This window comes from Scleropages formosus, chromosome 17 (genome assembly GCF_900964775.1).
Source record: "Scleropages formosus chromosome 17, fSclFor1.1, whole genome shotgun sequence".
Classification (NCBI taxonomy): domain Eukaryota; kingdom Metazoa; phylum Chordata; class Actinopteri; order Osteoglossiformes; family Osteoglossidae; genus Scleropages; species Scleropages formosus.
The window spans coordinates 6,538,222-6,559,789 of record NC_041822.1 but is presented as its reverse complement, the minus strand read 5'-3'; the positions used below and the strand labels follow the sequence as shown (position 1 = coordinate 6,559,789).

Sequence of the window (21,568 nt, the reverse complement as noted above, 5' to 3'; positions counted from 1 at the left end):
CTGGTCATTGTCAACTTCAAAATGTATAGGAAATATTGAGCTGGCGACATCATACACACCCACTGCTATGTGACAAATAGGCTTGGTGCAAATGTTTATCCTTTTGCACAGCCATTGGATATGTACAGTATACGGGGAGCTTTGTATAAACGGCATAAAAAAATTATACCAAATGTGAGTGAGGTACAAGAGATCAGCAGAAAGGTTTTAGTATGACCCAGAGGTTCAGCAGAGAAATTATTCATTACATGTCACATTGCTCCAAGTGCTGCCTTGGAAGCTTATTCTCTCACATGTAAGAATGCCTTCAGGCTCCTGGACAGCATGTCTTCACTCATGGTTCGAAATGCAGAGTAACATCTTGTTCAGGTGTGCAGAACAGTGTTTATGTTCCGCTTAAAAAAGAAATGCTTTTAAAACTATAAAAAGAAAACATTTATTTTTTGTGGGCATCCACTGATGTTGGTCTGAGACACGACCCTTCCGTCCAGAAGAAAGAGAACACTCAGCTCTTCACCAAAGACCTTTGAAATAAACCTTCGAAATGCCTTCCGTTTCTTTACTGTAGACAACACCCTCATCCACTGCTGTATATACAGTACAATATATCCAAAGCACCAGTTCTATACAGCGCAATCCAGCAAACAATCCCACATATGACAAACACAGCTGTTACTTAGTTACACATACTGACACCTAAAGATTTATACATATTTATAAAAAATGTACAGAATCACATTGCTGTGTCTTAGTGCAAAAGATATATTAAAAAGAAAAAGCCATGCCCTTGTAAGAGTTTTTCCTCCTAGTCCAAACGCAACTCGACAGTTGGCCTTTATGGAAAACACAAATAGTAAATAAATTACACGATTTTACAGTCACCGTCAATTAGCAGCAGTGATCAGCTCAAATTCTTAAAATTTACAGTGTATGTACAAAATGCCTGGCCGTACGAACACAAATCATCATGATAGTAAAGATCATAGTAACGGTAATAACATAATAAAACTTTATTATTTACATCGTGTTTCGAGTTCTCTGGCTTTTTTCCATTAATTCCAAATAAAACAAGGCAGTAAATTGTCTTTGGAGCCAAGACTATCAACTTGTACAGATGCTGTTGATGGAGATGATGGCAGGGTCCACCAAGCCCATCTCCTCATGTTCATTGACGCACAGCTGGTAGCCGCAACCCTTCCTCCTCTTTATAGGTGTCGCCTTGCCGTCAGGCTTGGCGCGAGGCGGGAGCAGGAAGCCCACGCTGCCCGCAATCAGCATGTGCCAGATGCTGTGAATGTAGAAATAGTTCTCCTCTGTCTCCACAAAGGCATAGAGGGCCACGGCAGATATGGCAATCATGGCGCCCGGGAAGAGGAAGAAGACCCATCTCTTCCAAGTGGGTGGGTAGCAGCGTCTCCTCCTAATGGTCCGCACCGTCTGCAAGAAGGGTTTTGAAAGGCGAGATGTGAAAAGCAGCCATTTCCTAGTTCTCTTTAAGAGAGTCTTGCAAGATACGAGCCGTTGTGTCCTCACGTGTGCCGCGACTTAAGGTTTTCACAAGAAATCACAAGAGCACCTTGAAGGAAGAACAGACATCGAAAGAAGACTATTCTAGTTAGCGTTTGCATATCACGGGCACTCAAGGCACATCCACATCAATTGCAACCAGATAGACGAGTATAAAAAGTGAGGATGATTATATTCATATGGCTGAAGTAGGCTGTTAGCCTGAATGGCGACATTCATTCAGATCGCTTAAGTGCGCTCAAGTATTTCAATGACGTTACATTCACCGGCACTGCCAGCAAAGTGCAAAAACTGGAATTTTGTTTCTTCACACAGCTAATTTATTGTTATGCAAAAACAATTTTTGTACAACCTGAAATAGATCTGTTGTCTGCTGTGCTTTTGTTCCAGACATCTTCATAATGGCACAGTCTGCATATGAAATATTAGCTTTTTCTAGTTCATCTGCATAAAAATTAAAACTCTTTATACATCTGCCGTGCAATTTAAATTAAGGATTATCCTGTAATAAAGATGTGTTATTTTTCATAGCAGCGAGGCTTTTTCCTTGATGCAGTTTCTTTTATCTTTTACACTACTAGACCGAGGCAGTGTAAAAACTGATTTCTGCTTTCTGCTTGACTGATCTAATTTGAGAATGTCTGGGAACATTCAAGATGCAAAGTCGGGCAGGAACATGACAAGCAGACACAAAGCGGACTTAACGTGAAATGCATGGTACTCAAACAGCACCGTTGCACTGGATTACTAGAGTTGATGAACTGTAATTCAGAATAAAATAAAATTTTAAACACATGATTCCATTATAGTGGTTTTGTGCTGAATAAAAAGCATGCATTAATAAAATGCATATAAACAACATATACAGCAGGTTTCTTACCATGGAAAAGGCCAGCTGTATTATGTTGTTTAATCCCTTGTGTTCAGAGGTTTTCCATGCATTTTGTGGTTTTCAGATCTCATTAAGTAAATATTTTACCTGCGGTACTGATTAAGAGTTAACTGCCCATACAGCAGCTTTGCAAGCAATACTGTGTAATGTCCATACAGAATGTGCTGGAAAAACAGAAATTGTCATGCTTTGACTTGTTATACTGATTAATAACTGCTATGTGTAACAAGGTTACTGAAAATGAGTGCAGTGACTCCAAGTCATGCATAGTATAGTTACATGACTCAAAAAGTTAATTTGACAGTTAACCAACCAGGTAGGTACTTAATCAAAATAGTTTATAGAAAACAATTTCAGTTACTTTATTAAAGTTCTAAAAACAAGCAGAACACAATAAAGGGGGGGGAAAAAAAATAAAAATTGTGAGATACTTGGCATTCACACATATTTTTGACCATGTTGAAAATCTGTGCACTTCAATACAGAGTCCATATCCACAAAGCACATTCACCTTCTCTGGCTGAATAAATTCCAGAAACTCTTCGGATTTGCAATATCTTTGTAATCCTGCGAACTTAATTTATGTATTGCATGTTGTCTTTTGAACGCCGTACAAAGACAGGTCTGTGTTTTCAACTCACTATTTGTAGTGCAGTGTGAAGAGCTTAGGCAAAGTCTGGCGTGACAGACTATTATTTTTATCTTTTCACTTCAGGAAGCACATTATAAGACAAAAGAGAGTTAGTAAAGGAACAAGCTGCCTGGTAATGGAACTACAGGGCATGACTAATACCTACAGGACACACGAACTCTTAATGCCTTCAGATGTTAATGGGCGATGGGCAAGAGTCTGCTGCCCTGTCATGTTCAGTCTTGTTCAAACAAAGGTGCACAAAGGAAGATTAAGATTAAGATTTGCTAGTGAAGTCATTTTATACTCTTTGTGCAGAAGGGTTATGGCAAGAATAATGTCATCGGTTCACTTCAGCTGGATAGAGCTGTTTGAGAAAAGGACTTGGAGCGGCTTTTTAGCGCATTTCAGCTACCTGAAAACAACGTTTGCACTTTGTGTTCGCACACATGCGAGAATATTAACGTGTCATCCCTATAGATGGCTGAGAGAGCTCCCTCGCCACTCCCGGCACGTGAAGCTATGCTTACCCAGGCAACAGCCATGATGCCCAGAGCGAAGAGGCTGGGTCCCAGCAGGTTCCACAGGCCGTGTCTGTCCAGCTGCAGAGCCATGGACAGCAGCATCGCCCCCAGCAGGTAGAGCACCTGGTACAGAGAAAGAGCCCAGAAAGGGCTGCTTCAACACAGACCACACCAGCGCTGATGCGTCACACAGGATGCCCCAGGTGTCTGCAGGCCGGCGAAGGACAGGCTAATTAAACCAGGTTTCTGGTCTGCGGGGCCCCTGTTAGTCAGCCTACACTTGAGGATGGGGTGCTGGTGTGTTAGCAGGGCCTTCTTGGAAGCGTGCGCCCTGGAAAAGCCTCTGCAGGCAGTTTTTACGAGCTACCGCAGGCTGCACTCCGTAAACCTTCACTACTGGGGGGGTAAAGGGCGGACCGAAGTGTGGGAGGAAAAATAAGCCACCTTAATGGTTACCGTCCTGGGCTGTAACGGCTGACTCGGAGGCGAAACCTGAAATGTGGTTCTGCATCTGCGTTTATGGTCAGATGGAGCAGGGAAGGGGAAAAAAAAAAAAAAAAAAAAAAAAAAAAAAAAAGCTGATCCTGTGGCTCCGGTGGGATGAAAATACGAGAATATCATGCGATGCAGCGTGAGCACGGTCAGTCATTTCAACGATAAGAACACCAGGGACTCGCAAGCAGCTCGGCTGCACACACACTCCATCTGAGGGAGTCCTAGAGCCTGGGCTGTGTCATCCATCAGGTGTGACTGGGAGGTCCACTGCGGCGGAACGTAACTGGTGCTCTTCAGCCACGAGACGATTGCTTTAGGCAGCCTGGATATCCCAGCCCACCTCCAAAAATGTACTTGCTCCTCATGTTAAAAGCCAGGAAAAAAAAAAAAAAAAAAAAAAAAAAAAAAAAAAAACCCACTGGGTTTCCACATAACAGCAAAGAAGATCTCAACAAAAATCAAGTGAAGTGTGAAGAGCAAACTCCTCGAATGACTTTTATCCTGTGCTACCAGTAAAAGTAGCATTTATTTTATTGTCCCATATAATAAGTTTAAAAACATCCTGCTGAGACTTCAGTAGTGAAGTTACAATGTGTGCATTCCATTAAATACATCAGAAAATGACAGTTTAACAGAAAAACTGATTATGTATAAACATTTATTTTTACTTGTTGATTATGTAGAATATTTCAAGCTATGGGGAAAAAAAAAAAAAAAAGCAGCTTTTCTTTCTGTTTATATAAACTAGTCTTCAGTTCCCTCATATTTTGCCCAGGATACTGAAACAAAACATTAAAATCAGTAGCAGCAATAAAAGACTATCCCTTTCTGACCATAAGTGTCTTTATTACGATTAGCAGCACCAGTTTGATACCGTTCACAGACCGAAGGTTGCGTGGTAGTTAAATGCTACACTGAACTGAATTGTAGCTTCAAAATGTTTTTACAAGGGGGCAAAGAACAAACTGAGGTGTTGCAATCCACATGTGTGCACTAAAACAAGGAAAAAAAAAAATAGAACGAACATGTAGATACGAATGGCAGACCTGCTTTATAATGGACTTGAGTCTGGCCATGGCGATCACCGTGACCCATACAGACATGAGGGAGCCGAGGAAATCACAAAACTGCAGCACATCATATTCCATGATGCAGAACACCACAATCCCAGGCTGGTCACAGGCATGGTAGAACTAAAGAGGGGATGAAAGAGACCTGTTGACTGAGCAGAACACATAATACAATGTATTGCAGGAGCAAGCTTTTACAGAGCGCATACTGCACAAACCTTAAACCAGTGTCTACATGTAGCATAATATCAAAGTTGGTTATTTCTAAAGAATTCAGCAAGTGCAAATACTCCGCCATGCCCCTCCCCCCCCCAAAAAAAAAAATGCAAACCTCAATATAAAGATTTCTTAAAATGAATGCTTTTTTGATCAAGTAAAATCCACTTTAACAGCACTTTATCATTACTCAGTACTGAATGCACCATGTAAAGCTTTTTGTAACTTTCTTTCAAGCACCTAAATTTTTACATTTGGTAAAATTAAACGTGTACAGGGGATTAGAGACGGTCCTTAAAGAACACAGTGACGGAGAGGCAGTCAACTCACGGATGAATAGCTTCAATTTCTTTTCATTTTCCAAATATAAAGGGATTTTCAACACCAGCAGCATTACATACTAAAATGTTTTATGATTCAGCCTTCCAATTATTTCTAGAAGTTACTAAAAGCTCTTCAGAAATTAGGTATTTCAGGTTACAACCTCGACAGCGACAGATGCCCTCATCTGAAAAACACTACGATAAGACCTCGACTTTCATTTTTGAAACGCATCTTTCCATGCAAAAGGATTTTTTTTCCCCTCCGTTCAAGCGTTTCTGAATTTATGGAGCAGAACCGTGTCGTGTTTAATGCGGTCATCCGAAGTGTGATTATTTTGCGGCGTTCGACTCACTGTGGAGAAGAACATTGTGAAGATGTAGACGGAGGCCTCCAGTAGGTAGTGACTGCGGACAGCAATGGCCACGGGTGGGACAAACATCAGGTTACTGAGGCACAGCAGCAGGGTGGAGAGCAGCTGGAATCCGTAAGAGTAGGCCTCCGAGTTGTCTGTGCATCCCCAGCCGTTCCATCCTGACAAACAAGGGCAGATGAGGAGCTGTCAGAAGGCAGTTAAGGAACTCGCTGTGTAACCAGCAGGTCTGCAGTCAGAGAAACCAAAGTACTTTCAACAATTTGCCAAATACAGCCAACTCAAAGGAGATATGATCAAAGCATAGAAAATTTTGAATAATAGGCACAAAAACATCCACGAGGACTTCTTCGCTGTTAGTTGCAAATGAGAAACATGGAAAACTAGCTAGAAATTAGAATTATTTCCTTACACAAAGGGTAGTCGAGGTCTGGAATAAACTTGTTGCTACCGTAATATTTGTGTAACGCAATCATACCAGGCTGAACAAAACTAAAATTCTTCCAAAACTTTATAGCGCAGTTACTAAATACCAATACAAGTAAGATTAGCTAAGTGGCCTTGAAGCACCTTTAACATTTTCACCGCAATGTTGAGAATCATCAACCGGGAGTGTCGATATTGCTGATAAAGTGGTAAAAATGTGGTTTGTCTACATCACCATGCCACTTAAGCAAGGGATAATGCCCCTCAGTCCTCTTTTACATGCAACAGCTTCATAAGCACAGACTGTGTCCATCCTGCAGTCTGCTCTTTGTTAAAGCAGGATGGTGAACAGGTGGCTCATCATTGCAATATCGCACCACTTTTCCTTTATTAAATAAATTTTAAAAAAACAAGAAAGTTGATTACATTTGACTAATGAATCCCTCTGGGCCTTGCCCCTGGAACCAAGCCACCACTGCCAATTACTTGGGTGTCAAAACAGATGATCAATTTAGCTCCTCCATATCATCCAGAAGAAAAGGGATGCGAACGTCTCAGAATCTAATCTGCAGCCTTGTCTTCAGTTTGAGAGTAGCTGTTGCGAACAGATGTTGCCAGAAACTAATTGTGAAAAGGCTACATTTGTCCACTGCTAATGAAAACACAACAAGTATCCAAAGGACACTTCAGCATGACATAATGAGAGGTAATTGAAAAATGGTGTTTTTGATGGCATTATCACATTTGGGCTAATTGAGCAACTGTGTGATTGGCTGAATCTCATGCAACTCCAGCGTGGGCACATTTTCAACTATATAATTTACCACATCCTGCCAATTATCTGTGATTGGCATTCCACCCATCCTTAGAACTGATAACTGCACAGAGATTATTATATATCGGTGCAATTAAAATCACATCACACCAGATGTGTAAAACATGTCAGTTTAATAAAGGGTTTGCGCTACTGATGCTGAAACCACTTCCATCGATCATGTAATTGATTATTGTTGTGGGACAACAAAACTGTATTTTTGAAATAAAAGACAAAAAAATTGCCGTGGTCAACCTTGTACCTGTGAGTCAAGGTTTTTTTTTTAAAAAAAAATAATCTGTGCTGTCTGTCCAATAAAAGGCATTATGCTTCAGATTTACCTTTACACCCCAGGCTCCCCAGATTCAGCCATCCCATTGGTTTCTTTTACCTGCTTTGCATTCGCATGCTGCATATAGGTAGTTGTTAGTGCGAAGGAGTTTGCACTGCCCATATGTCCCGCAGTCATTGATGCACGGCGTGAGGTACGACCGCAAGTACACCTCTGCTGTCACATTGTTGCACGCTTCAAATCTGGAAGGTTGGGAAAAAGGTGTGGTGAGGAATGGAGCTTCTTCACAGACGTGAACTCACCAGCTGCTCATCTGAATCCTCTTCATTTTTATAATAAAACTCAAAACAGCATCACAACATTGTGAAACAAAATAAAAATTCTTTGTACACCTTTTCCCAAGAGACAATAAGGAAGACAATGCTTTAAGCACACTAGAAATCCTGAAGTGAGCTGGAAGAGTCTACATTCAGATTTTCTGATTAATACCTTTGAGAGATTGGCAACATCAAGTGTGGATAATAACTACCGCATGTTGCTGTAGAAAAAAATGGTTCTGAAAGTCGATTCATTATTTATTATTTGTCACATGAATTCATTGAGCAAAATGTGAAGTGCCACGCATAGCATGTCTAATAGCATGGAAACACGGACTTTGAGCGGGAAACTCTATATTCATTTATTCATTGCTCTTCAGTTGTTCTGGGTAGGAATGCAATGTGTAAATTCAGATTTTTGTGCAAGCGTTGTGAGAGATAGACACAAACATTAATTCAGTCGTTCCAAAATGATCATGAGTGTAAGAGCGTAACCCAAGGAAGGCTGCTACCTTCCAGTGGAAGCAGGCTTCCATGGCTGTAGTTCAGCAGCTCACTTCAGCTGCAAAATGTGGAAAACTCCAGATTGTGCCACATGGCATTAGCTGTGATGGGAGGAAGCAGACCTTGGAGGCATTATCTTACCCATGCTCGGTGGCACAGAGGGAGCGCAGACTCAGGTACCATGTGCCCGTCTGGGGGTAGGGAATGCGCAGCTTGGTGACGTTGGAAGTGGCGTTCACGGACAGGAGGAACCCTGCGATGGACTCTGGTTGGGTTAGGGATAGCGGGGGGCGGTGGATGTGCACGAGTGAGGTTTTATGTGTCAGTTAGAGAGAGCAAGCCATTCTCAAATTAAAGTCAAAGTGAATATTTCAGTGCATCAATAATAGCTGACATAACAGTAAAGTGGCAGCAGTAGCAGTATTGTTCTCTGAGATGTTCGCTGCTTTCGAGAAAAGCAACTGCTAAATGAATAAATGTAAATGTAAATGTAGTGGTAACAGCAGCAGCATTAACAGTAATACTAGTAGCAGTAGGGAAATTAGAAAAGCTTAAATTAATTTACGAATTACTACAATATATATATTTTGCATTTTGCGTTTCCTTCTCTCTCTAGCTACATGGAAAAGACAGATGCTGCACTTTGAAGTCTTTAAAATTACTTTTGAGATGGCCACGGGATTATCTCCACGGCACGTCTGAGAACAGCAATACTTTTATCTTTACTCTCGTCCTAAATATTCATGAATGTTTATCCGGAGCTCAACAGAGAAATTAGGCAGCAGAAAAGAGCGTGTACTTGCGTAGCACTGAAAGAATGAGTCACGTCTGAAGAGCACAAACGTATCTTACCTGATTCACATTTAACAGTTGAATTGTCCGTCAGTGACAAGGGCATCCTGTGGTTCAAACAGCCAAACACTGTGACGTTTTCTCCTTTCAGGGAAGACTGGAGAAAAGCATATTACTCTGTGAAATAAGTCATCGCAGGAACTGGAACCCAATTCGGGTTTCAAATGAGTAATAATGAAAGAGGGCCATGCAGGTATAGCATGGTGAATATTTGATCATTTCTCTCTGAAATCAATAAAAGATCAGGCCTTTGTAGCTTAAAAAGTAGAGCTGCATTACAGCTCTCGCTCCTTCCGTCTGCCTGTCCTGAGACATGTGAAAATGAAGATGTTCTTCACCCATTTCCCACAGCGCATGCATTATTAAGGCTGCGGTGCCTCACTGAATTGGGCACATATGGCGTATTACAAGTATTAAGACACATGGAATAGAAGAGTTGCCTGTCAAAACACATGATGCTCTCTGAACAAGTGGAAACCCAGAAGAACAACTGGCCTCGGCAGTGGATTACAGTGATGGAAGGAAAGGGTGATTAACAGCATCCTGCCTTCTGTGATTTTCCATTGTCTTATTTTATCATCTTATTATCCGCCAAAGGGTGCAGCTGAAACGGTCTGAACAGAAGAGATGTTCTTGTTTCAAGGGAAAAATTTGCACTTGCGGTTTTCCACTCTTTTAACACACAAGAACATATGAAAGGAACTTAAAGCTCCCCATTCTATTCAATAAATAGGAAATAATATTACCAGTCATTAAAAACTATTGAATGTCTATTTTTTACAGCAGGGACGCTCATTCATCTCACCTTATTTTTTGGCAGATGTTACAGCCAAGATATAAATTAAATTTAAAGTTCAATTGATATTAATTACTAGACTGTGTAATAACTCTGTAATTTCATACATGAGTATGTTAATGATATTAATAATTGTTTATTAAAACTAAAAATTGTTTCTGTGTGTTAAATTTATTGATACGATAAATGGAAACAGAAATCTTGGGTGTAACTACTGTAACTGGAAATCAAAATCACACAATTTATACTGTTTATACAGTTAATCCCTCATCTTTTCACCACCACAGTAACTCTGGGACAAATAAAGAAAATAATAAAAAGTATGCTATTATTGCAGTGCTCTGCTTTTGCTTTGACATTTGTACATTTTCGAGGAATCTGTCGATTTCCTACACAAATGGAACATGTACTGTATATTTACTGGGAAAACAACATATACACAACACAGCTGAGGAATCTATCTACATTCACAGTTTTCACACTGTAATGTTTTACAAATTCACGGGGTTCTGAACTTTAATACTTGATTTCAGTGGTTTACTTGACTGTCCTCGTCCCATGTGTGTACTCCGTTGTATATTTTTTTGTCAGGCACTCTCAGCATTTTTTTTTTGGCATATTATACTGATATAAATCCTGAAATTCAGTTACATTCAGTTGTATTATACAAGCATTAATGTCATGACGTAAGCCATCATACAAGCTATTATGACGTGATAGAAGCTGTCACAACATCACTGTTTACCAGTGTTGGATCAATATACAACAACTGCACTCATCTTCATTCAACCACATGATTGCAATATAATATCCCATCTGCACTGTGGGATGTTGACATACATACTCTGCAAGTGGTTTTAAAAATGTGGAATCAGCCAAGCAGCTGTGCTTTGTTGGCTTCAATGCGAAAGCTAATCAGGGAGGACGGTTTTCAACAACGAATGGCAACCGCCAAGGATGAGGGAGCTGTGTCTGCCTGTGTTTGGTTTTAACGCAAATCATGTCTCAAATTAGCAGCAAAGAATCTTGACTCCTCCAAGGTGCGGCGCAACGAAAGGACCAGACAGCGTCGGCTGCGCATAAACCCATCGGCAACAGCATTAACATGAAGCAGTTAATGCTACTGAACCCATCACCGAAAGAAATTGCAAGTAAGTCAATATACAGAAGAAAACAAAAGTGGTGGATATGAAATATGAATACCCCCTACACCGTTTCCCAAAAGGTGTTTGCCAACTTTAGTGTTTCATTACAGTGAAGATTACTTTTGTTGGATAAGCAATAAAATCTACAACACTGATCCAAGACAACATCAGGTTTCGAGGCTATAAAGCTCCTAGTGTCTTTGGTACAAAGCTCCTGGGACACATGCTAAGTTGGTGTTATAGGAGAACATTTCACATTTCTATTTCAGCAGTACACACAGCGCCACGTAATGGGGTCCCGTACAATGAAAAATCACTATAATAGCTTGTGGAAACATATACCATTTTTCCCCCCCACACAACAGGCTTATAAATTGAGTATAATAGTATTTTTGTCTGTTATTCAGTCATTCTCCTTTCATAAATGTCAGTCACTTGATGCTGACAAAGAGAAACCATGCATGTGCACAGTAAACCTCATATAGGTGATTCTGGATGGCACAACACTACTCGCATCCTTGCTTATCCATTAACTTTGTTAACAATAACAAAGCAAACATGGAGTAAACGCTCAAGGGACCGTTTAAGAAAATTACAGAATGCATTAAATTCATCTGACTACCTCCAGAAACGTTATGCTTAGTGCAAGACAACATGCTAGAACAATGGTCCATCTCACTGATGGTCTCAACCAATCACATTTAAGGAATACTGTGTAATGACCACAGTATATATTATCATTATTATTTTTTCTTTTTTCCACACAATATGTCATGCATATATCATGCATGTCTGATGTCATGCATAATCTATTATTACTATTATTATTATTATTATTATTATTATTATTATTATTTAGTTGATGCTTTCCCCCCAAAGCAGCTTATGGGGTTAAGCTACTGTAGCATGTTACTCAAGGGTACACCCTTGATAGGGGTATGGCTAGCAGTTCAAAGCCACTCAAAAGCATATTGCTCAGGCCCCTCATCCTTTTTTAAACTAAAAATTATAAAAAACCTGCATGCAGTGTATGGTTTACTGTGTCTTATACCCTGTTTCTGTAGGCTAGATTCTGGGCCACAAAACCCTGCATTGGGCAAGCAGCTATTAACAGTGAATGAGTGAAAGTATAATTTTAAAAGACAAGTAAGAAACAATACTTTTTGTCGCAAATGTTAGACAATATGCTTGTGTTGATATGTCATGCATAAAAAATAGCTTTTAATTTGGTTTTTAATTAATTTTAGGTGACACATTTTTTGTCCAGGAAGCAATTATTTTTTTCCATTAGAAATAATGTTAATTTGATTCCCTTAGAATGGGAATTTGCAAAATAGAAAAATTTCACAGAAGGAATTAACCTCATTCAGTGAGGGATCAGTGTACAATTTTATGTAAAACCATAGTAAATCTGTCCGTTGCTCTACAAATATATACTGTACGGTGAAGTTAACTTTTTTCGGATGCTGCCATACATGTTGTCATATATGTGAAGTGGGAGGTTGGCCCAATCCTAAAATAACTTGCTACTTCTGGGTTGTCACACTACTGTGCAGATCAAGCTTGTGCCTTTGTCCAGGCTGATTTACAGTGTTAGATAATCAATATGACAGTGATTTACCTGTTTTATACAGCTCGGTATTCTTAGCGCAGCAATTCAGGGTATGTGCCACAAGCAAGGGATTATGATTTAGGGAATTATGATTTCTTTCCTTAAGAATCTAAGTCCTTTTTTGTGTTGTGCTTACAGCGTTTGTTCACAGTCATTCCCGTGAAAAGTTAAGCTCCCTTTATTTGTCCAGTTTATTAAATAAAAATATAAATTATAAAATGTTATGTAACATCACATTATTATCTTACTGAAAAGAACACCTACTAAAGGCACTGAAATCAGATGACGTGGACAGATCTTTTATTTTTTTTTTTGCCTGCAGTTAAGAAGCAAAACACTATAAATACCTCATGTAAGGACTATATCCAGTAGACCACTCCATTCAATATAATTTACTAAAGGAAAATACAGTTTGCAAGGCCAGTTAAGCTAGAATGGGAGAAAAATAGGAAGGCAGAAATATTACTCTGAAAGGTCCGGTACTGAGAGAAGCCAAGTAGAGGGACAGATAGATAGTAACCAGACAACATCAGTAAAGGTCCAAATGTGGCCACGGTGATATACCAAAATCCACTTTGAATTCAAATCCATATGACAGAATTTCCCTTTATAGAATGTATATAATATTTCAAAAAGTAATCTTCCCACAGTTGTTTTTACTTCCATTATCCCATCACTTTATCATAATTCTCTATGAAATAGCTTCTACTGCTATGATTATATATGGCTGAAAAGCTATGGATAGTTTTAAAGGGCAGAACCATGAAAAGATTTAACAAGCAAGCACATTTACAGGGTGCCTTGAAAATGAAACATAATAACAAATTCTTTGAAAGGTTGTCGAAACCAAAAAATGACTTTTAAAACTGGTTTATATGAGCCCTTTAAGAGGTGTTTCATTTCAGTATATCAACAGAGAAGTGCTTTTCATATCCAGCCTCTGCAAACTATGCAGCTTGAATAAATCTCTCATTATAAGTGTTGGAGAGTATAATTATCTAGGGACTAAGCCTTCGGGCTTTGAAACACTTAAGTCTAAATGAAGTGGCAGTGGACCTCAGCCTGGACCTCCAACCATCCACCAGAGCCCTACAGACCCCTCGCTCCCCTTCACTGGAAGGAAGCTTCCAGGACACAGCGGCCGTCCAGCATCCTCCTGCGAGCCCCACGCTACAGCCTCCCACAATCACATCCTTTACTGCTACCAAACGTTTCTCCCACAGAGCAGCAGAGAAACGTTCACATTGAAGCCACGGTAGTGTATGTGCCCTCCTGTCTTCCTCAACTCCCCGTTATGTGTGTCTCTTTATTTTAATGCTAGAAGAATGAGTATTACACCACAGTTAAGAATGTAAATAAGAATTCAGTCACGTTCAGTGGCATCATTAAATATGCTCTGAGCAACTAAAGGCAGATTAACTGGAAGAGACCAAAGGTTTCGCCAGTTTTCGCCCCCTCTGCTCTCCGCCATCCCCTCGGTGAAAGGACGGCTGGAGATATCGACATTGTTGCACATGGGCTTTTTCACCGAGCCGTGCCACGCCGTGGATACGCCGGGCGACCGGCCCCTGACTGCCACATGGATTTGACAGAAGTGATTCTTTGAAAAGATGTTTATTTAACCTGTTTCAAGGAACAATTTCAAGAGGCTTTGTTACTGAGCATCTGCCTTTCTCTCCCCACTTATGCTCTTTCATACTGGCTCATTAGTGTCACGTAATTGCCTTTCTCACACCGAAGCAGGTTGACTTCTCATGGCTGTCGCTTCCCATTAATTAGTGTCTGGCAGATCCTATCCAGGGAGAGGAACAGAGGAGTGAGGGACCGGCAGGCCGACATCCACCCAGACAGTTACCCCCCCCAACACCCCCCCATACGCTACAGTACTTTCCCCTGTCGGGAGTGCTGCATAAACAGAGAAAAATGTGCCATACGTGGCCCGAAGTGAAGACCCTGCTGCATGTGTGTGTGTGTGTGTGTGTGTGTGTGTGTGTGTGTTTGCATAAAACATCCTTTGCATATAGTATTAGTGCTGTTCATTTTTCAGGGGAAGTGCCATAAAATCGGAAATAATTACAAACTGCTCTCATGTTTGGGAGGAGAAGGTAAGTGATGTCTTCCAGTACGTTCAGCTACTGACAACCGAAAGGCTCCTTCCGTGGCTCTGCTTGTCAGCTAAACACCCATTTAACGCGAGCGCAATCCAGGTGTTTCTCAGCACAGTGTGAATTAAACACCCATTACAGACCTTGCTTGTAGACCTGTGACACATGAAAGAAGTGAACATCCATCACGGTGGCACTCTGCTACATTGGGCCCAGATGGCATCATATCACAGCAGATGGAAATTATTTGCTCAATAGAGGTGAGACACTCACAGGTTACACTTTGTTCAAACTTGAGTCTTTTACTGGCCTCGTGACACAGTCTGAGGGAAGCAAATGGTTCTCAGGTTCTTCCCAAGCTACTGACTGGGTGAATGAGGCACAAGGACACTGAAATACCTGGCATAGGGAAAGAAGAGAGTGACTCTGAATGTCTGACGCATAGTGGGCAGTGCAGTGCACTAGCGAAATAACCCGTCTCGGGGGAAGCTGCCGGTGTGATGGTTAGAGCTGCTGCTGCTTTTGGACCCAGAAAGGTCGCAGGTTTGAATCCCACCTCTAGCTGTAGTCCCCTTGAGCAATATACTTCCCCTAAATTGTTCCAATAAAATTGCCCAGCTATATAAATGGGTAAATAGTTGGAAGTAGCTTAACACTACAAGTTGCTTTGGAGAAAAGCATCAGCTAAATGAACAAATGTGAAAGATTAAACTGTAAATGCTGGCATGAAAATAAAATGTGGAAGACAGACCTCACTTTGACAAACATACAGCACCCATATTATATATATGATTATTTTTATGTATTCTCTCTGATTTTTCATTGAAGAACTACGCTGGCGAAAATATTGTCTGTTTCATTTTAAATTTCAAAATAAAAGTCAATTTCTACTTAAAAGCTTCCACTGTATGCCATCACTGTAAAGTATCTTTTTTTTAAATACTTTAGAAAAATCTTAAATTGGTTTACGTGAGAAAACAAGAAAATATTTGAATATCTGCGAATGTCTATACTTCATTGCTCACTTTTTCAGAACATTAACATTTTTCAGTGTTTCCTCAAGAATATGACAGAATCTGAGTCTTTTGTGAAGTTTAAGTGGTCAGCAATCAAAGGTTTGCAGCAATAAAAGAAGCAATATGCTTTTCAGTCCTTTACCCCTGGCTTTCAATTTCACTGCATGGGGACTGTGATGTGTGGAGGAATGGATGGCGGAAATGTGCATAGAGTAAGAGCTGCTCTCACAATGTGCAGTTCACAAGGTTTCACAGTAAAGAATTAAAATGCCCCTTTTGATCCTCCCACACAATCTTTTTTCTTTTTTTTTTTTTGCCAGAATGGCAAGTTCTCCATTTCTTTTATAATAGTGTTACGACCCACTTTAATTTTTACTGCTAAGCCCTGGGCCTCATGCATTGCATGTCCTCGAGCACATCCAAATAATGGTTGGTGAGGTCAAGAGTCTAGTGAGCATAGAACATAGAATCATAGGTGACCTCCTTTTACTATTGTTTAATAATACATTGACTAATTTCTATCCACTTTACTTTAAAGAACTTGTGAAGCAAGCAAATCCTTTCACATTGTTTTACTAAAGTTTTCATTTAGATAACTCATTCGTTTCTTTTATTTGCAAATCGTTTGAAAAGCTGACCTTTAGATGCTATCATGTAATGCTTTCTCACAGCAGCTTTGTGATTTCTTCGTGAATCATGTCCTCTTTGCATACACTTGTGTTTTACAGCTGTGCCCAACCTTGGTGGTATTTCACTGAGCACACAGCCTTTCTGCGGGCCAAGTGATGAAGCTCTTAATTTTCATTAGTTTGCCCATGACAGTATGATTAAACAAAGTGTATTTTGTGGTGAAGTTTCACTGGGTACGCTGCCCACATCTACATAAACATTTCAAAAGCTGCCGAGAGTAATGATCCAATGGCTCTAATGTAAGACAAATGGAAGAATTTTGACTTGCATTCTGTTCAGCAGGTTGCCTTCTAAATTCTGTTTTGGGACGACCAAATAACAAGATGGAAATCTTACTTAACAAGATAAAAATCTTTACTGTTGTAAGGCTCCACTCAAGATGACTATTAAAACATTATCCTGTAGATATAGTAGGGACACGGTATATATTGTTTCATTAGACATGACAAAGATGTAGTGTCTGTTACAGGGCGTTGTGTGCAGGAGCAGCTCACTTTTTCCTGCTATTCCAAGTTCCCCTAAAGTTCATATCTATTCAGTCATTAAATATACTTTACCTAGCTTGGACTACTGTATCTCAGAGGACATAAAACAGTATTTTGCATGTAATGTGGATACTTCCAGTCCATCTCGTTCTGTATCAAAGTGGATGGGGGATAAATTATTTACATTTTACTTTCCCTTCATCTTACATGCACCACAGGAGAAAAAGATGTCTCTTTCAAAATGATTTTGGGAACATAATCCCTACCGACATGTGCTCTGCAGACTCTGGTACGTTCACAAGATTTCACAGTGTTATCCAGCTCTTGTTACTGTTCTTGAAAGAAGGCTTAAGGTATTACACTGAACATATTCCACCAAAACGCAGCATCAAATGTACCTGATGCTGGAATGTGAAACTACTGTAATTACCTGCCAGTTTTATACAAAAACTGTGACTCAGACATATCTCTCCTTCAAAAACTATACAGAAAGCAAAATGTTATTATTGTATACTCATATCAATTAATTTTTTTTCATGCAGTGAGCATTAGAAACAATTACAAAATTGTCACTTGTCATACTTAGAAGATACTGAGCAACTCAGAACATGAAGAAACTGCTCTCAAACAGACTCACCACATTAAGTTTGAGCTCCATATTGAGGACACCTCCGCTGTCCAGAACGGGCATCAGGTTGATGGCAAACACAGCAGCCTTGTCTGGAGGGACCGAGATGTTGGGCCCGAAGAAGATATAGAAGTGCACAGAAAAGGTGTCCAGCTCATTGCGCAGAGTCGGACGGATAGGCCAGCACTTATTGGTGTCAGCAGTGGGAGCCAAGTAAGTGATGCTGTCTTCTGACATGAAAACAGAACCCTTTTCTGAGCCATTCTGGATCAGGTTTGGCATGCCAGCTGCTGGCAGTGTCTCAGACAAAGAGAATCCCATGGCTGCGCCAAAGGACTGGGGCATGTTGAGGGCAGAACTGGCCGAGGACCCCTTTGAAGTGCTGGGCTTGGAACAATCTGGAAAAGAGAAAGAAAGCAAATTTGGAGGCCATCTGCAGTTGGGCTCCTGGAAGTACAAGAAGAGACAAACACACATAACATCACTGACTCTTGTCACTCAAGAACGTTAAGAATAAGCATGAGAAGAATAAGCAAGTTGCTTCAGCGTAATGCAAACCTCTGTCAACACGTAGCATACACAATAAGGCATTTTTTCAGGAAGCATTTGAAAGGCAGATTACAGAATTTCCATTTCTCATTATGTTCGTTTTGCATTTGTGACTGTCCAGATGTCAGAACAAATCATTGCTGAAAGAACTGGAACTGTTTTGAAGGGCGCCTGAAGTGCTGGACTATGCTAAAATGTGGTGAGAGAGAACCTTTCACATAAAGGATCCATTTTACACCTCACCTCCCACACTCCCAGCTTTAGCCCAACTGCCAGCATGACGCTTAAGCTTCGGACAGTTTGGAGAAAGATAAAGGAAAGGGCGTTCATCTGGTGTTTTCTAATTTTCGTGACAACATTCAAATTCTGCTACCCTTTTAGTGAAAAGTTCAAAGTGTGTAATTGATTTTTACCTTGTCCAGCATGTCACCAGCCTTTGCTCTGCATGACCATAGCCTTAATTGTGATCACTTAATTGCAATGAAAAGTGATGGATGGAAAATACAAGTGTGGCTAGATGTGGCTAAAGTATGGGTAGATGATGTGGAGTATTGCTAGAGTGTGGCTGGAGATGTGAAGAGTATGGCCAGTTTTGGCCAGGTGATGTCGAGTATGGCTAGAGTATGGCTAGAGATGAAGCGAGTATGGCTAGATGATATGGAGTATGGCTAGAGTATGGCTGGAGATGACACGAGTATGGCTAGAGTATGGCTAGATGATGTGGAGTATTGCTGGAGTATGGCTGGAGATGGGAGTATGCTATATGTGGCAATTAGATTAAAATAATTCCATTAAAATAATATTGTTTCATGATGACCACATGTTTAATAGCACTGTTTCATGACTTTCAAACTATATGTTTGCTGCTCTGCAATCGACCCCTGTCCAGAGTGTACCTAGTCTAGCCCAGCACCCTGTGCTTCTGAGACAGGATCTGGATCACAGCAGCCCTGAGCTGGGCATGTGGTTAATGATAGCAAGTGAGTGAGAATATTCATTCGCAATTATAACTAGAATAAGTTACAGGTCAGGTTAAATGCATCAATACTCAGCGGATGCAGAGAATATCAGTAAATAAGTATTAAGGTCATAAATGAAGTTATTGCATCCAATGACACCAGTCATGGACAAAAAATGCAATAAAAAAAAAATCTTCCAAGTGTATTAAAGCACATATACAGGTCCATAATCCTTTATCCGAAATATTCAATTAAATTCAATTCAATTTATTTTCACAGAGTGCTCTTCTCACACAATCACACAGAGCACTGAACAAAGGATTAGAGGTAGAATACAAATAAATGGTTGGCTATACATCAAATGACTACAATAACTATGTAATTATTGAAGCTGTAAGTAAGCCGAATGGCCATGGAGGAAAGGAACATCTGGACCTACCTGAACAAAATTCAGAATTTTTCAGATTTTAGAAAGAAAATACGGTACATACACCACATGTTACATAATACCCCCAGCAGGGTCTGGGGCAGCACCCCGTAATCAACCACTTTAATACTTCTGCACTGAAACATATTAATATTCACTCTAAGTGGGATAATTAAAGACTATAAACAGTATTAGTTTATTTACAATATATTTATATATTATCAAATTGGTGAATGAAATATGGGACAAATATAGACCATAAATACTCTAGTACTTGTTATTTTTAAGAAAAATGTTAATTGAAAGCTCAAACACGTACAGGTTCAAAGTAAGCTAAATGGATGTATGTATACATGCAATCATTGTTCATTACATCTGGTTGCTTGAGGGTCTTGGAGATGAGGGCACATTGTTGTCATCTTCAAGTTTTGTTTGGTTGTTGGTTTTCGGAGCTTTTCCGATTTTGGAATTGTGGGTAAGGAATTGTAGACCTGTACTATAAGCATAACACACTAATAAAAAGATAAAATGAAATGCACTTTACTGGATAAATCTCAGAAATACGTCAGTCTGTAGAAACATCACCATCATTTTTTAAAAAAAAAAGATTGAATTGCTGTTCAATGGAACCTGCTCCTAGGACTGTAGTAATATATTTCCACAATTATTTCATTAGATACTGAAACATGTTGTCAACTACAGGCTCGTTGACTAGAGTCTTGACCCTGAATATCTGAGTCATTTTTTGGGATTAGAAACACAATAAGGAACAGTTAGTAATTTCACACCAGCATGGTGACGTTGATGGAGAGGACACAACATTCTACATGAGTGCTTCACAGCGACAGCTCTAGACATGGATCCTGACACAGAACCGAGCCTGCCTCCAAAAAAATCAATAAACTAGCACCTTAATTACTATGCTAATCATGAAGCTTTCACCATACATTTGAGATTGATTAAACGAAGCTTTTAGTTCCTCCATAATTATCAACATTTTGTCCAAATACCATTATGGATTCTGCTGACAGAACTTGTCGATAAGTTTGAATTTGCAATTAGAGGGATGTAGGTTTTCAAATTTTTTCTCATAATAGATCTAAGGAAGAACGTTTGCATTTACAGATTTAATAGCTCCTTGAAATTAGTTCTCTTGCATTACACCAGAGTAACACTTTCAATTTCTGATGCCTAATAGCTACAGTATGTAAAATGTCAAATATCAGCTGTGTGTATGAAGCCAAAGATGCGTGCTAAAGAACATGTGAAATGGATCTTGAATTCTGGCAACTGAGGGAACATGCTGACCGGTCAAGAAGGTCGTACGTGTTGTACTGCCTCACAACTGCACGTGATGACCTTGAACAGCAATTCTTCTGAAAACATGGAGAAATCTGCAACAAACATGCTGACAATTTGATTACAACTCATGATCGCTCAGAAATGTGGATAGCTGTCATCTCAAACGCAAATCTTGCTTACGTTTGATCTATACATCTGCAAAGTGCATCAGGTGACTTAAGGCCAATTCTGTGTTGTGGAAACTGGAGAATGATGAGGCTTGGTGATTGTTTCAACAGGGAAACCTGGAACACAGCAATGCGACGACTGGATGATTCCAAGGACTGGGAGAACATGGCGGGCCAAGAACTGGGGAGGAATCAGTGATACATGAATGAGGGCACCAAGGAATTCTTCAAGAAAGGGAGTACATGAGAATATATAAGGAGCAGGTACTTGTAATTGGAGACAAGGGCAGGAGACACTGGGAAGAGCAGCTCAGTCCGGCAGGTCCTATGACAATTTGACTCTCCGCAACTTGGCTGTTGCCCGTTTTTCTTCTGAAGACCGGGTTGTTGGATGAAATAACTGAATGACTGTGATCAGGTGTGAAGGGAAAGG

General features: G+C 40.1%; 1 protein-coding gene across 1 annotated transcript in view; it reads right to left on the bottom strand.

Annotated features, from left to right (window-relative positions):
* Window positions 1-452: 452 nt before the first annotated feature.
* Window positions 453-21,568, bottom strand: part of tmem8b (transmembrane protein 8B) — a 94,743-nt gene continuing 73,627 nt past the window's right edge. Inside the window, exons 6-13 of the mRNA XM_018759065.2 lie at window positions 17,741-18,129; window positions 9,255-9,351; window positions 8,544-8,667; window positions 7,681-7,823; window positions 6,032-6,210; window positions 5,116-5,262; window positions 3,581-3,697; window positions 453-1,437 (exon numbers count right to left, since the gene is read on the bottom strand). Of these exons, the coding sequence (XP_018614581.2) occupies window positions 1,102-1,437; window positions 3,581-3,697; window positions 5,116-5,262; window positions 6,032-6,210; window positions 7,681-7,823; window positions 8,544-8,667; window positions 9,255-9,351; window positions 17,741-18,129 (1,532 nt within the window). The 3' untranslated portion in view covers window positions 453-1,101. The remainder of the gene's footprint in view (window positions 1,438-3,580; window positions 3,698-5,115; window positions 5,263-6,031; window positions 6,211-7,680; window positions 7,824-8,543; window positions 8,668-9,254; window positions 9,352-17,740; window positions 18,130-21,568) is intronic.